This window comes from Galendromus occidentalis, unplaced genomic scaffold (assembly GCF_000255335.2).
Source record: "Galendromus occidentalis unplaced genomic scaffold, Mocc_1.1 scf7180000076386, whole genome shotgun sequence".
NCBI lineage: Eukaryota > Metazoa > Arthropoda > Arachnida > Mesostigmata > Phytoseiidae > Galendromus > Galendromus occidentalis.
Window position 1 is genome coordinate 241,840 of NW_003804375.1, and position 16,310 is coordinate 258,149.

Consider the following 16,310-nt stretch of genomic DNA (forward strand, 5'->3'; position numbering starts at 1 on the left):
CAGCCATTCCTCAGAAACTTAGTCACGCCCGATAGTGATTCCAGATATCCAATGTAAATTTCAAAGATGAGCTTCAAGGCCCCAGTCGCTGCCCATTCGTTATGATCTTAGGGCTGGAACGGAATCTGCGATCAATCCGGCGCGCGTACTCACGGGAAGACATAACTCACTTCATTCGTTCGTTCGAGGAGCCAAGCTCGAAAATCTCAGACGAGTTATAGTTCACCGGTAGGTCACTGTTTACGAACGCGGCAAATGGGCCAAGCCTGCAAAAGCACAGGACATTTCGCGGCGGAACGCCTATCATAATGATAAGTCAGATTACATCTCAATCTCTTGGCATTAGGAATGCCGAAACTTTGTGCAAGGGCTCTCATTTTAGCAGCGAGGCTTCGTTGGAATGCAACTTTTCGTTGACGTAGACCATTTCCACGCGGTCAGTTCCGTGTAGATTCGTCCTATCCACCGCGCGTTCCCACGGTATCAGATGCAGTTACACTCAGTCAGAGAGGGCACACACGGTAGAGTCACAAAGTCTTCCATGAACGATTTGATGGTGAGCTATTAAAATTTCCATTCCGGCCCTGACCTCGGAAAGCACCAGGTCGGATGTTTTGGCGCTTACGTGGCTAGTACCGATCCACTCCCTGTCAAAGCTGTGATATCATTCGGGGACTGTGATATTTCTCGCTTCGGTTGCGGGCCATTCTACCATTGGAACAAATACCGGGCTGGTCTGTCTGAACTCCCAAGGTCTTCTCTATCGCCGAGAGGATCTTCAAGATGAAGACACTTAGAGATGGGAATCACAACCAGAAGCGAAGCGGCGGCAGAGGAACGGCTCCGTGAACGCGCGACTCTGGAAAAATCTGCTCTAGGGCTCGGAAAACGGTACTGTCTCGACGGGCGTCTTCGGGAATTCCATGAGGAATTATCGAAAGTCGAAGGTGCGGTCGTGGGAGCCGCCACCGTCATCGTTCCAGCTCTCGTGATTCGTGAGACCCGGATTCAGTGGCATTAGGGAGCGATGGCTCAACAAGGCGAGAAGTGTATTTCACAAATCACAAAATTCTCACTACTATGACACCGTCTCTTGACTGGAAATATATACGCGAATCGAGGGGGAGTATTCTCAGGGGAAAAGCGACGGCAGCTCGTGGCTACGACCACGCATCATTACGAGCGAATATGAGCGAAACTTTCGTCGCGGTGGGCTGCTCATTTGACAGGGTCTGTGCTCAGTCTACTACCGAGGAGCCACATGGTGTCGGTCACATGAAAACGGGGTCCAGATGGAGCAAACGGCCAATGGATTTCAGCGACAGAGATTCGCAGCGAAAACACTTCTGTGGCCCGGAGTGGGAATCCACCATCAGGAAGCTCTTCAGAAGCCGCAACTGCGGGCCGCTACGACTACGACGCCTACACTATCCTTTCAAATTACCCTTAAGTATTTCATACATCAAGAAAGAGTTAGAACAAATATCGATAGAAGAGAGAGTTAGAAGAGTTAGAGAGAAGAGTTAGAACAAATAAATAATAATGACTATATGTGCACGGAATCAGCTGTCTGACGCTCAAACGCATCGATAATCACATTTCTCCAATCAGCGGCTGTATAATTCTCGGTGGAATCTCTGCCTCGGGAAGTAGGCTCATCGTCTGAATCTGCGGTCACTAAGCGAAGCGCTGCTCGCGGCAGATTCGATTCTGCAGCGCCGTAGCTCACGCTGGCTCGAGAATCGGTGACTAGGAGGGCGCCAAACTTGACAGACACGCTCGCGACGTCGATGACGGCAGCAGCGTCAGCGGCTACGCCGGCTCTTGTGATGACAGAAACTGCATATCAAGGCCGCCGCAGAAAACCTATTTCGAACAGGCGAACGCTCTCAAGCGACAGCGGCCGCCGGTGGAATTTCAAAAATCGAACGCACGGAACGGTGCTGCTCGGACGGCCGGCGTCGTTTGGGTACAGCGCTCAATGAAACGGTAGCTTTCGACTGTGACTCGTGTCAGAACCGTCGTGACCTCGCATGGGAGAAAGAGCAGCTACCTGTTTCGCAGAGAAGAGCAGCATATTAAAAGCGGATTTGCAAATTATGCATCATCAGAAGCGACTGATTCTCATAGCCGCGACGACGAGCTCATCTGGCCGCGAAGCTAACTTATGGGTACATGGGTCGACGAGCGATTTGTCCGCCGCTCAGATCCGCCGATTCCGTGAACTCATAGAACTGAATGACAAGAGATTCTGCGAAAAAAAAATCGACTCTTCTCAAAATGCCGATCGTTCGCTTTTACGAGTTGAGTCGCTAAGTTGTATCTTGCGGGCACCGACCGCAGAACGCGGTCGCGTGTCATAGAGCGCTGTGACAGCAGTGAAACCGTGGTTTTCCGAATCGGAAAACAATGCTCTCGACCGTGGCATCATCAAAGCTCCGATACATGAATTCGGCAGAAAATACGCAATAGACGTCCGCTCGTAGGAACAGAGAGAGACGAGCCAACTGGCGCAAGCGGATCACATGATATTCGAGTGCCACTCTGGCCAGTCGGAGAAAAAAATCTCGTTTTCCAAGCGGCCGTGTGAGTGCTGTTTGTCGTTCTCAGAAAGCGGCATGAAAATCGTAATTTCCCGGCTAATTTGAACACGGTGTCGTGAACTTCTACCGAAGCGGGGGACTTTCTGCTCTGAGAAACGGCGAGAAGCCCAAGTCGAGACATTTTGAAAAGTCCCACAATGGCGTCTGTTCTCGCACTGCGAATGTTGATCGTTAACAGTCGCTGGCAAGGCAGTCTGAAACGAGGCAGTCCGCACTTCCAGACGAATCGAGGACTATCCGATCGACGAGGTGTACCAGAATTGCTTGCAAACCGTTCCCCCACCCCTTCCGCACGCTTCCAGGAGTCGAGCGCGGAGATCCTCATGCGCCTCTCGAGATCCTGAATTTACAGTGCAGTGTCAGAGGGGATCTGTTCGCTATACGAATGATCCGGCTGACTCCTATGAAGCTTTGATCCCTCAACGACGAGAGGAAGAGCCATCTCCCGTTGGGATCGTTCCAGACCTCTGGATCTGAAGAATGCGGACAATTCGCCATTGAATTCAGAAAGGAACCGCTCTACCACTCATAGGGTATTCCGCCGTGAGCGGAACTGTTCCTCACATTACTCGGTCAGCTGAAGGAAACGGGATGAGGAAAATTATCCCCATCGATCCATCGGTTGTCGGATTCCTCCGCGCCTTCGAGCGAGCCTCCCTCATTCTTCGCTTCCAATTGTTCTCGAAAAATTCCGAAACTCCTCCCCTAGCCAAGTATCCTCCATAGGGGAGTGGAGATATTCGTCTCCGATCCAACAGCAAGAGATTGCTCCCTCTTTGAGAATCGCGGTCATAAATCAAAGGCCTCTCCATCATCGCGCATCAGGTCTCCCAGTCTTGCATTCGGTCACCCGAGAGATTGAATCCACTGAAATCACCGAAATCGAACTCTCCCAAGGACATGGGACTCTCCCGCCTGTCATCGGAACATCTGATCGGTCACCATAAGCTTCAGTCACAAGACCATCGCGTGGACTCGGGAAGCCCCCAGGATATCGATGATCACCACCGAGCGATACACTGCATGACCGTTCGCGGGTGACTAAAAGCCAGGTTGGCAAGAGGATCTCTCTCGAACGAATGCTTTACCGGCGAAAATAGACACAACGACCGGTAAAGCGACAAGTCAACTGCACCCTTCGTCTTCGTTCCCAACACGAGTTTCTCAACGCCACACAGACACAGGCGCACACAAGCCGTCACTCGTCAGTCTCGTATCTTCAGCGACTTCAACGAATTCCAATTTCATTGGTCGGAGAGCCATGGAAGATATCGTCGTTTCCAAACGACGGCAGCTCTCGCTGACACATACGCTCGCTAAACTTCAAGGGACTGATATTCTTTAGAACGTCAGGGAAGTCGACCAGTCAGCGGTCAACTCAAGCGATCAATCTGCAATCCGTCGCCGTGGCTTCGGAGCAATCGGGAGGAATCAACTCCGAGACTCGTCATCGTATTTTACGGAAAAGCATGAAACGTCAGGGCCGGAATGCTGTGGAATAGTTTCTGTCAGGCAGAAAAGCACGTAAGCAGCTTTTGTGTCAAGCGGAACTCCTTCGGTTCGAACCAGCAATACGTGTATTGCCTCTCGGCTCCTTACAAACCGTCGCAACGTACACTTGACCGAGCCGTACCTGTAGATCTCTATGACACGATGTCGATAATGGCGGAATCCTGTGTCTCCGAGCACATCACTCGCACTCCACCGGCACTGCTAGCGTATCCGAAATTGTGACAAACTCTCCGCTGGTGTCTCCTCTTAAAATTATTGTCAGTTGTACCGCGGCGGACGGCGCACACACTACCACGACAACACGGCACTCTGGATGACCCGCACAATGTGCCGCTCTCCTTAGTTTCAGTAGTTGACGCCAGACGGCGCCGCACCCCGGGCGCCAACATTCGAATCGTTGTCAGTCCACATCGAGATCCGTGTCGAAATCTTCACGTCCATCTGATCATCCTGTGATCACAGAATGCGAAGGGGGGTCATCTCCGTCCGAGGCCGTGAACGTATCCCCCGACATGCGAGCTTTGTTCTCGCGTCTCCGCTTCCGCCGTTATCACATAACGGTTGCAATGCCCCAATAGTCGGAAGACGCGCTCATGCATGGCACGTGCAGGTTGTGAGTGCTCTGAAGCGCACAGCATCCCGCTCGGATCGCCACGGATTGAATTCCTCGGAGTCACAGGTGGTGCGTTTGCGTGGACGATGCCCTGACGTAGCGATCCCGAAATCGATCGCTTGAACTCGCCGGCGGCGTGGGGGTAGCCGAATGAGTTCAAAACCTAGTCGGATTTTCTGTTTTCTCAACAAGGTCCGCCAAGCGGAAAGCAAAGAGCATTGTCGATTGATGGGGCAGGATCTCCATCCCTAGGGACGAGGGAGGATCCCGATTTTTCTCTAGCCTGGATGTCGCCGCCGATCAATTCCATCACTCAGGACTCATTGCTGCTGCATCGTTGCAAGTCGCAAAACGTCGCGTTTCTATCGTTAATCATGTCTCTGATGGATATCCCGCGGGAGATCTCCCCAGAGCCTTCGACTGTCAAGATCCGCATCCGGTATGCGACCGTTGGTCCTCGGCATTCAGAAGAATTCACCATCAACTCTTTCGAACTCCAGTTCGCTGTTGACGCCAGGCTCGCCGATATTCATCTCCTGATATTCGTGTTCTGCCATGGCGTCGGCGTCGATCTCTAGGAACGGTCTCCCTGAGTCGACCTATTCAAGCCGGCGCAGCGGCTTGATCTCGAATGCATCAGCTTATCGACACGGGAACCCTCCGAGGCAGATTACAGTCAGGAGCGCCCAACCCCCGCTGTGTTTGACGCTTGGAATCGATCTTTCCGGACGCCCGCTCTCACGCCGGGAAACATTCTGTCCTCTAGTATTGTTATCAGAGTCAGATCATTCATGTGCAGCGATCAGCACGAGCATGCGGTGACTTCCGGTCTCGAATAGTACGGCGACTCGCTCCACCTATTATAACTCGTGGTTGATGGACTTCTTAGTATCTAGCAGGATCGGATACGAGTCGCCAATTTGCGACGAGTGCGTTGCATACGATGAGAGGAGCTCGTTGCTCTACTCAATCGTGCCGGTCACCTCCACTCAGGAACCCAACGGCTTGTTGAGAATATACCCGGGAACCGATTCCGGTCGGTCCGGCATGGGCAATCGGACCGGATTCCATCTTTTCGATTATTGTAGATCTGGGAATATTGAAGTGCTTCGTTATAATCGCGGCTCGAGAGTTCTACACCGTGTTCCGCTCCGTGCTCCTTTCCGGCCTGACCTCCCTAACTGGTCGGCTGCCACGGTCGTTTTGTTTCCGGAGTCATCAACGAGCTTCGGCTCGTAGGGGAAAATTCGAGAATTCTGTTGAATGATGTTCCCCGCAACGGAGAATTCGATGCGGTATTCGGGAAATTTTCGGGAGTTGCTGTTCCACTGCCTCATGCCATGGGTCCCTGATCCAGTATATGGCCGAATTCTCTGGAATTTCTGCTGTATTCCGTCCGAGTCTCTTCACGATATACTATCGCTCGATACGGCGCGAGGAGTTCGCTTATGCTGTGTTACCACGAGCAACTGAACTCACGAGGTCTAGCGCATAAGTTGGTGGAGATAGAATATACTTTTTTTATTAAGTTCGTTATCGAGCTCTTAAAGAGGGATCTTTCCGGTAGCTGTTCAAAAACGAGCGCGAACACGACATTCCTCCCTTCTCAGACGACTGTCCGTGTCTCAACGCTCGAAACCAGCCAACGTGACATAATCTTTCCAACCCTTGACGGCGCGCGCTGGTTGCACGCGAAGCGGCTGGGGAGATTCCGCTCGAGAGCCCGACGTGCCATGAGCGGGAACCAAGGGTCAAGGGTGCTACTCACTCCGCAAAGTTCGTGTACGGTCGGAGGAGTTGCAACCCGGATTCAGCGAGCCATATCTCACTCGGAGGAATACTGACGTACATGGACAGTTTTTCCTGAGATCGAGAACTGTTTCCCAGGGCTTTCCCCCTGTATTGCCAGAGTAGAGTTCTCTCACTGCGGGATCTTCAGTTTTTTTTTCTCGGGCGCCCTCCCTATCATTGGAGCTTTTCGCGAAGTATATCGGGATGGGACAACCCGGGGTCTGATAGTCAGCATTGAATACTTTCTCAACAATTTATCGACCCACTCCTCCCACAGGGTGATGATGGCCTTATCGGTTGGGCCGTCTTCGTCGAAAATATTGTGGACGAGAGCTGTTGCGGAGCAGTATTTGACGCTCCACTGGTCTACCTCCTCCAGCCTTCTACTTCACACGATCGACCCCACAGTGGAAACAAACAAACTCATTACCTTCGTTCGAAAGCGGGTACGTCAGCTGGAGGCCACCAAACTTGCCGAGGCCGCGCAGTCCGCGTCGAGAGAGGCCAACACGGATCGAAACTCGATCAGACCGATTGACAGCAAGCATCGGCGTCTCGTGAGCACGGTGGCCGCAGGCGTCGCGAAGCCGAAATCCAACACTTTCATTCCCAAACCGTGTCTGTTCTGCGCCGTCAAGGACCACAACAGCTCTAAGTGTCCAGCCGCCATCACCATCGCTCGGCGCCATGAAATTCTCCGCGAGCGAAGACGATGCCCAAGGTGTTTCCGAACCGTTCACCCGTCTCCGACTGAGTGTCGAGGCCCCCGATCTCCGTGCCTCAAGTGCAAATCGCCCGAACACTACACGTCGATGCATTCGGACGAAGCCACAGGGGCTAGCCCGGCAGTCACCGTGGTCTCCAGCGCGCACTGTGCTAGCAACTCCCTGCTCTGGACGATGTGCGCATACGTTACGAACCATGGATTAAGGATCCCTGTGAGAATCTTCGTCGATTGTGGAAGCTCTCTGACATTTGTGACCCCGTCCCTGCGTGCCATGCTCCGAGAGACGCCCGTCAGTGTACACGATCTCAACATCCAAGGCTATGACAACTTTCAGAGGAAGAAGGGAGTCCCGGTGTACAAACTCTGCATCGCCGGACCTAGAGGCGAGCCGGCGATCCAGGTGCTCGCTTACGAGTCGGAGTTCGGTGTCAACCCTTCGAACATCAGTCCTCGTAATGTCAAGGACGCGCTGGTGAAGTTCGACCAAAACTTCCCTCTCGCCGACCGATCTTACGTGGGAGAGTGGACCGCGTCACCGCCTGCGATTCTACTGGGCATGAACCAGTGGAACAAATTCAAGACCAACGCCGCTCCAAAGGACATAATCGGAGACATCGCCGCGTATCCCACCAGGTTCGGGTGGGTGGTGGGAGGGGACACTGAGCCCGAGGGTCCCACTCGGGGGAGCGATGTCGTAGTGGCTCACGCAGTATGCTGCGTCGCTTCCCTCGCGCTGTCGCGGCCCGCCGAGGAAGTCGAGCGACTTTGGAACCTAGAGACGATTGGAATCGTGGACAAGCCGTCCGCGAACCCTCACCTATCCGCCGACGACGAATCAGCACTCCAACAATTCCACGCCGGGTTGACTTACGCGGACAACAGATACACCGTGTGTTTCCCGAAACGCTCCTCGATCGAACAGCTACCGGATACTAGAGAGCTCGCAATGCGACGCTTAAGCCGAAAAATCACAAGCTTGTCGGCGACGCCGGAGCGCTATGAGCGCTACAACAGCGAGTTGCTTCAATTCGTTGCGGATGGATTCGCAAGAGAGATCGATCCTGCGGAAAGCAACCCGCCGACGACATATCACATGCCCCACCACGAAGTTGTAAACTCCTCCGGGAAGTGGCGCATCGTGTTCGATTGTTCGGCCAAGGATCGTGGCGGGACCTCGCTCAACGAGCACCTGATCCAGGGCCCAAACCTCAACCCAGAGCTCATCACGCCGCTTCTGAGGTTCCGAACTAATCGAGTTGCCATCTCCGCGGATATCGCCAAGGCTTACATGATGCTGGCTGTCCATGAGGAGGACCAAGCTTCGTTCCGGTTTATTTGGAAAGGCCCTGGCGATGACGACACCAGGACATTCCAGATGACTCGCGTCACCTGGGGCGCCTCCCCCTCCGGATTTCTTTTGGCGGCCACGGTGCGTGAGCATCTCAGACGGGCCGGACCCGACGCCGCCCGACTCGGTTCCTATTTCTACGCCGACGACTTTCTCCTTAGCTGCCGGTCTGTCCAAGAGGCGAAGGAGGTCGCGGATCTCGCACGCAGGACCCTGGCCAGCGCGGGCATGAAATTAGCGAAATGGAAGAGCAGCCCACAAAAAGTCCTTGAGCATCTCGCGGCGACAGGAGTCGACAGAAACAATTTCGATAAGCAAACATCTGGATTCTTCAAAGTTTTGGGAATCTCGTGGAACACCGAGACGGACACCTTCCATTTCTCCATGCCCGATCTGCGAACTCAGACGGATGCGGGTCGTGTCATCACGAAGCGCCGTGCTCTCAGCATCATTGCCGCCTTTTACGACCCACATGGATGGTTCCTCCCCTTCACGCTCCGAGGGAAGCTGATTATCAGACGCCTCTGGGCGGTCGATCTTCAGTGGAACGATCCTATCCCCGAGGACGTCCACAAGGACCTCACAGACTGGATATCCGAGCTCCGGGTTCTGCAGGACCACAACCTTCCAAGACGATTTTCCGGCCGGGAGGGAGACGCCGCCTCTTACCATCTCCATATGATGGGAGACGCATCGCAGAAGGCGTTCGCCGCCGTCGCATACATCGAGTACCGATACACGGACTGCACAAGTGACTTTGCGCTCGTAATGTGCAAATCGCGAGACGCTCCCCGCGAGCCCCAGTCCCTTCCACGTCTTGAACTCCTCGCTGCCGTCATCTCTGTGCGCCTCAGTCGGTTTCTCATCGATAACCTCGACATCGAGTTCAGCAGCGTGTGCTACTACACGGACTCCAGAATCACATATCATTGGGCGACATCGGTTCGTCCTGGCGTCTGGAAGCCATTCGCCAACAACCGTGTCTTGGAGATACAGAAGCACTCAAATCCGGACCAATGGTTCTTCGTCCAGGGGACCAGCAACGTGAGCGACCTCGCCACACGTGGTATATCGGCCGAGTCACTGATCAATTGTTCCGATTGGTGGTTCGGTCCCTCGTGGCTAAGGTCGCCTCGTGAAAGGTGGCCCATCTCGCAACCTCAAACCGAAAGCTCATCGTTCGAGCAAGTAAGCGATGAAACGCGAAAGGTGGTTGCTCCCGTGGTGCTCTCGGAGCCGTTGGTGGATCTCGACCGGCACAGTACCGCCGGCCGTGCGATCCGGACCATGGGCTTCGTCCAACACTTCCAGAACCCATCGATCTGCATCGCAGGGCGGAAGCACACATCGTCCGTGAATGTCAACAACAGTTCCTACGTCAGGAGATCACGGACACCAAGGCGGGACACCGCCCGTCTTCGTCGTCGAAGTTGGCAGCCCATCAGCTTTTCATCGACGAGCAAAACATACTGCGCGTGCGAACGCGGCTGACCGGCGTGATCTATACTTACGATCAGATGAATCCCGTGGTCATTCCCGGTGAGTCTAGGCTAACCCGACTCCTCGTCATTGACGTGCACCGAATCAATGCCCACTTCGGAGCCAATGTAATCCTCATGCATCTCAGAGAAAAGTTCTGGATAACACGTGCAAGGCAGCTCGTTAAGAGCGTCCTCCACAAACGTGTAGTATGCCGTCGCCGCCAAGGTCGCCACGCTCAACAGATTGAGGGGGCTCTTCCCGAGTTCAGGACAGAGTTCCAGGCGCCGTTCGCCGCCGCGGGCGTGGACTTCTGTGGACCGTTTCACACTCGTGACCGCGACGGTCCTAGGAAGACTTACATCGCGCTTTTCACGTGCGCCGCGATCCGGGCGGTTCACCTGGAAGCCGTTCCGTCACTATCGGGCCCCCAGACGATGCTGACAATTCGCCGCTTCCTCGCCGCACACCCAGCCTGCACGCACTTAATCTCGGACAACGCAAAAAACTTCACGAAAGCGTCTACCGAGCTCAAAAAATTGTTCAATTCCGTCAACGAATCCCAGATGCGGGAAATGTTGCGCGGCCGAAATATCCAGTGGACCTTCATCTGCCCGAGAGCCCCGAATCGGGGAGGTTTCTACGAAAGGCTCATCGGCGTCCTGAAGTCGTGTCTATACAAGACCCTAGGTCGAAGCCTCGTGGGATATGAGGAATTCCGAACCATACTCTGCGAGCTCGCAGCCGTCATCAACAAGAGACCGGTTACATACGTGTTGAGCGACCCGGACTCAGTCGAGCCGCTAACCCCGGACAACTTCCTTCAGGGCGGCCCGAGCTTCGTGCCCGTCGCCCAGGCGGAACCCGTGGACCTGCTCCGCAGCGACGAGGGGTACAGCGCCGAGCAGCTTCGCCATGGGCTTCTGAAGCGGACAACTTACTTCGCTAGCCTTCGCTCACGCTGGGCCCGCGAATACCTGATGCTCCTGCGCTCGCTAAACGCAACATGGGGCTCTCCGACCGCGCCGTTGGCTGTCGGAGAGGTTTGCCTCGTCCGGGACAGCAATCGGTCCAGGACCCGTTGGGATTTGGTTCGAGTGGTCGAGGCCCATCGCGGCCGGGACGGGCATGTGCGCACCTATACGGTAAAGTTCGGGAACGGGACCTGTTCGCGGCGTGCCAGCCAACCTACTCCATCCCCTCGAGGTCGCGGAGTCCGAGAGCCCGAGCCGAGCGTCTACGGCGACAGCCGATCGAGCAGCCAGCGTCGCGACTTAGGCCAGCGGCCAACGATTGTAAATCCGAGATCACCTGATGATTCCACTAATACCGACTACTGTTCATTGTGATACTGTAAATAATTTCCGTGCGCAGACATAACTAATTGTGAAGACGTCCCGTTTTGCCCCGGGAGTGTCAATAATTCCGTACGATAACGAGCGAACGGGAAGATAACAGCGTTCCGATTCTTAACAGATGTCGACTGCACGTCGCTACAGCCGGCGTCACTCTAGATCAATAAACATTCATTCGGTTCCTAGCAATCGTGACTGGTACATCGCCGTCGAACCGACCGTGTTTTTCATCGCCTTTTTCGTAGGACCGAGGACTCCGAGCCCGTTCCATAGCTACCCCAACGACCTGAAGATACATACGGAGGATCAACGAACCGGATTCCCCACAGTAAGTGTGCTCTGTCACCTTAATAAGATCATCTGTCGTAATGGTGATCGGCTTCCCGGATAACTCTTCAAGGCTCGCCTTTATTCACACAATATTGGCAATTCATCTTCGATCGCAAGACGAAGAACTGTTCCTCATTCAGCTCAATTCCCTCGCAGGTTGTTGAAGGCATGGAGTTCCTCGAGAAAATCAACGGGGTCATTTGTGACAAAGACGGAAGACCTATGTAAGACATCATGATTTCACACACTGTGATCCTGGACGATCCTTTCGCAGAGCCTGAGAACTTGGAATATTCGGCATCCCCCGAAGTTACCCTCGAGATGCTAAAATCCGATCGTATCGCCTGTTATGAAGACATCGCCGAATATGAAGGCCGCACAGCAGAAGACCAAGAGGAGTCCCTCGCCGAGGAGAAGGAGGAGGAGTCCCTCGCCCAGAGGACAGAGGAGGAGTATCTCGCCACAAAGTCGGAGAATCAGCTCTCCTTCCAGGAATCAGGAAAGAAGTCCCTCGCCGAAGAATCGGAGACGGAATCCGTCGCCGAGAGCCCGGAAAGATCGGGGGCGCAGATCTCGCTCTAGAGACCGATATTCGGAGCGTTCGAATCGATATTGATTGAGACCTAGACCTTCAAAATAAACATGTACATATAATGAATTCATTGAGTATCATCAGTTTTACACGGGCCGTGGGATCCGGAGACTTCTCATCATCAATTCGAAGTCATTCTTTTCGATCGAAAGCTGCGAATCCATTCAGCAAAACCTCGTCTTCCCGTCGAACGTCCTGGTCCCAGCTGATCAGCAGAGAGTTTTCGGCCGGCTTTTCAGTTGTCGCAGATGGGAAAATCAATGACACATGAGCCTCGAGATAGCCTGATCAGGGTTCAGTCGATGGGCGTTCCGAAGCATCCCCATGGGACAATTGGTTTTTGGGCTCTTCCGCTGCCCATCGTGGAAATCGAAGCAACGATTTTCGAGGTCTCCCAGTTCTCCAGCGGGGGTCGCTCCCGTCCGGAGCGTCGTGCTGAATCCGATGACGTGCAATCCCTGACGATACCGATTCTCTCCGATCGTGGTTATTCTTAGGCTCTCTTGAAGGATCACCTGTGCGCCAGAGGGAGGGGAAGTGACCGAAAAAGTGGCCCCGCAGCCCGTATCTGCCTCGTGAACCCGAGAGGAGTCGTGGGCTTGGACGCACTCCGATACTTCATGCTAAGAGGAGCCTCATCCGTGTCGGATTCCACCAGCCGATGCAAAGGGTACATCCGGCCAGGAATAAGAATGATGAATACAAGATTACTCTCTCTGGTTCCGAGTCGAAACTCGAGCTTCGCCTAGATCACATCATTATGTCACGTGATTCGTGACTAGGATCCCAGGATAGGATGGAGAATCACATTCCGTTTATTCATCGATGGAAATGAGCTCGTTCTATCAGGAGCCAGTGGACTCTTCCACTCAGTAGGAAGTACCAGGTTCCGAACCTTCACTTGTCTTCGGGGCGGGCTCGTAGTAGGTGACGACTTTTTTGGGCAATAGATCATCAATAGGGAATCTTCTGACGAGTAAGTCTGGATGGATATCTGGACGATCGCATCGAATTCTCCACGAGATCTTCCTCTCGGTCGACCCACTACTCCCACAGGGTGATGATGGCCTGATCGGTTGGGTGGTCTTCGTCGAAAATATTGTGCCGTACCGCAGCTGAAATATTGCCAGAACAGGGAGTTTAGCGAATGAGAAGAAGGACGAGAGCTGTTGCGGAGCAGTATTCGACGCTCCACTGATCTACCTCCTCCAGCCTTCTACTTCACACGATCGATGAACATCTCAGGAGTGATCAATCCGGCATCCAGACGCTCCCAGTTCCCTACAATCGTTCGATTGTTCATCCTGGTCGCGCTCGAGAGCTCCGAGCGGATATTGGAAACCCCATCGAGTGCAATCAGTTGATCGACGGCTACATCTTGAGCTATGCCACAGAAGGTGGCTGGACGATGATGAATCAGATATAATCTCAATCAGCGGACTTGTAGAACTATAGAAAGCAGAGATCTTCCCCGGAGTCCTTCGAGGCTTGGCACGAGACTCACAGGTTAAATTCCAAATCGCACCGTGAGCCCCTACCTTCCGATTCCCGATCAAGGAGTTGCTTGACTCCTGTGCGTTGTTAGTCCGACAGTTCATTATGAAGAGAGAGACTGGCCGGACCTACGTTCTCGAGCTACTGTAGGCGTAAGTAGTCTAGGAACGGCTGAATTGTGTGAATGAAGGCGAGCATTGACGAGTTATCCACGACAACGATCACCATTACGACACGACAGATGATCTTATTATGATGACAGAGCATATTTACCTCTCCGAAGACACAATGTCTCTGCTCATCAAAGTAGTCGAGGTTGTCAACGGGGTCATTTGTGACAAAGACGAAAGACCTATGCAAGACATCATGATTACACACACTGTGGTCCTGGACGATCCTTTCGCAGAGCCTGAGAACTTGGAATATCCGGCATCCCCCGAAGTTACCCTCGAGATGCTGAAATCCGATCGTATCGCCTGTTATGAAGACATCGCCGAATATGAAGGCCGCACAGCAGAAGAGATCGAAGAGGCGTTGAAGGAGAAGGAAGCGAAAGCTCGAGCGACGGTCTTGAAAATCATCGGGGATCTCCCAGACGCGGACATGGCACCTCCGGAGAACGTTCTCTTCGTCTGCAAACTCAACCCGGTGACGAACGATGACGATCTCGAGCTGATTTTCTCGCGTTTCGGAGAAATCCAAGGTTGTGGAATTATTCGCGACAGGAAAACGGGGGAGAGTCTTCAGTACGCCTTCATCGAATTCGCCAACAAAGAGTCGTGTGAGAACGCTTATTTGAAGATGGACAATGTTCTCATTGACGACAGAAGAATCCACGTCGACGTCTCTCAATCGGTCGCTCTCTAGAACCCCACATGTAAACAATCAGATAGATAGGGTGGTGCTCTCAAATAGGTACTCTCCTAGATCCCTCACTGTATTCTATCTCCACCTCCTTTGCGGTCTGAACCCTTAGCCAGATCAACGCCAGCTCTGGATTGGAGCACAAAGCCTAGAATCGCAAATCTTGATAAGTCTGAATCGACCTTAAGGGTTCTTCCCGCCGCGCCTCTAATGCGCCGCTGAAATAGCGGAAAAATCACTGTTGATTTTCGATCGATTGACCGGGTACGAATTGTGCTCGATCATTCGGACTGGCGGTTCGATAGGTGGCTCGTTTTAATCCAGAACTCATTTCTCGGCTACAATCGCTCTGCCATGTCTGTGGTGATTGAAACAACCATGGGGGACTTCACGGTCGATCTCTTCGTTGAGGAGAGGCCGCGAACTTGTATGAATTTTCTGAAACTTTGTAAATTGAAGTATTACAATCTACAACTTTTTTTCAAGGTGAGTTCCAGCGTCGCTCCGGGGGAAGACACTGACTCTGAGGACTTTTGAGCTTGTCCCCATTTGACGTGAAGCACAGCGTATCTTGTGTCTTTTCCCGCGTGAAGAAACTCGCATCTTGAGTCTGAAACTTTGATTCGAAATTCAGGTGACACCGAACTTCGTTTGCCAAGCGGGAGACCCCACTCTGAGCGGAAGGGGCGGGAGCTCCATGTTCAGTCATCTTTATGGAGAGCAAGCGCGGTATTTCGAAGCGGAAAGCCAGCCCCGATTGAAACATCTGAAGCTGGGAACGCTATCGATGGTCAACAACGGTGAAGGGATGTTGGGCTCTCAATTTCTCATAACTTTGAGCGACAACCTCGACTACTTAGATGAGCAGGGACATTGTGTCTTCGGAGAGGTAAGTGTGCTCTGTCATCATAATAAGATCATCTGTTGTGATGGTGATCGGCTTCCCGGATAACTTTTCAAGGCTCGCCTTCATTCACACAATATTGGCAATTCATCTTCGATCGCAAGACGAAGAACTGTTCCTCATTCAGCTCAATTCCCTCGCAGGTTGTTGAAGGCATGGAGTTCCTCGAGAAAATCAACGAGGTCATTTGTGACAAAGACGAGAGACCTATGCAAGACATCTTGATTTCGCACACTGTGATCCTGGACGATCCTTTCGCAGAGCCCGAGAACTTGGAATATCCGGCATCCCCCGAAGTTACCCTCGAGATGCTGAAATCCGACCGTATCGCCTGTTATGAAGACATCGCCGAATATGAAGGCCGCACAGCAGAAGAGATCGAAGAGGCGTTGAAGGAGAAGGAAGCGAAAGCTCAAGCGACGGTCTTGGAAATTATCGGGGATCTCCCAGACGCGGACATAGCACCTCCGGAGAATGTTCTCTTCGTCTGCAAACTCAACCCGGTGACGAACGATGACGATCTCGAGCTGATCTTCTCGCGTTTCGGAGAAATCAGAGGTTGTGAAATTATCCGCGACAGGAAAACGGGGGAGAGTCTTCAGTACGCCTTCATCGAATTCGCCAACAAGGAGTCTTGTGAACAAGCTTATTTCAAGATGGATAATGTTCTCATTGACGACAGAAGAATCCACGTCGAC

General features: G+C 53.1%; 2 protein-coding genes and 1 pseudogene across 2 annotated transcripts; all 3 read left to right on the forward strand.

The window, feature by feature from the left end:
• Positions 1 to 6,803: 6,803 nt before the first annotated feature.
• LOC100907922 (uncharacterized) lies at positions 6,804 to 11,986 on the forward strand. Its single transcript, XM_029113206.1, has 4 exons — positions 6,804 to 9,832; positions 9,928 to 11,223; positions 11,615 to 11,756; positions 11,915 to 11,986. Exons 1-4 carry the CDS (start codon positions 6,804 to 6,806, stop codon positions 11,984 to 11,986), a joined length of 4,539 nt encoding a protein of 1,512 aa, XP_028969039.1.
• A 2,146-nt stretch (positions 11,987 to 14,132) lies between these two features.
• Positions 14,133 to 14,711, forward strand: LOC108865181 (peptidyl-prolyl cis-trans isomerase-like 4 pseudogene; annotated as a pseudogene).
• A 276-nt stretch (positions 14,712 to 14,987) lies between these two features.
• On the forward strand, positions 14,988 to 16,304 carry LOC100906628 (peptidyl-prolyl cis-trans isomerase-like 4; the record flags this gene model as incomplete). The annotated part of the gene is made up of 3 exons (XM_003739107.1): positions 14,988 to 15,194; positions 15,343 to 15,597; positions 15,756 to 16,304. Coding segments are annotated over exons 1-3 (936 nt in total), but the record flags the coding sequence as incomplete, so codon positions are not given.
• Positions 16,305 to 16,310: the final 6 nt, after the last annotated feature.

Coding starts and splice junctions, on each gene's coding strand:
- LOC100907922 (XM_029113206.1), top strand. CDS start 6,804: ATGGCCTTATCGGTTGGGCCGTCTTCGTCGAAAATATTGTGGACGAGA. Junction 11,224..11,614: donor GTGCGCACCTATACGGTAAA/GTTCGGGAACGG, acceptor TTCGGTTCCTAG/CAATCGTGACTGGTACATCG. Junction 11,757..11,914: donor AACGAACCGGATTCCCCACA/GTAAGTGTGCTC, acceptor ATTCCCTCGCAG/GTTGTTGAAGGCATGGAGTT.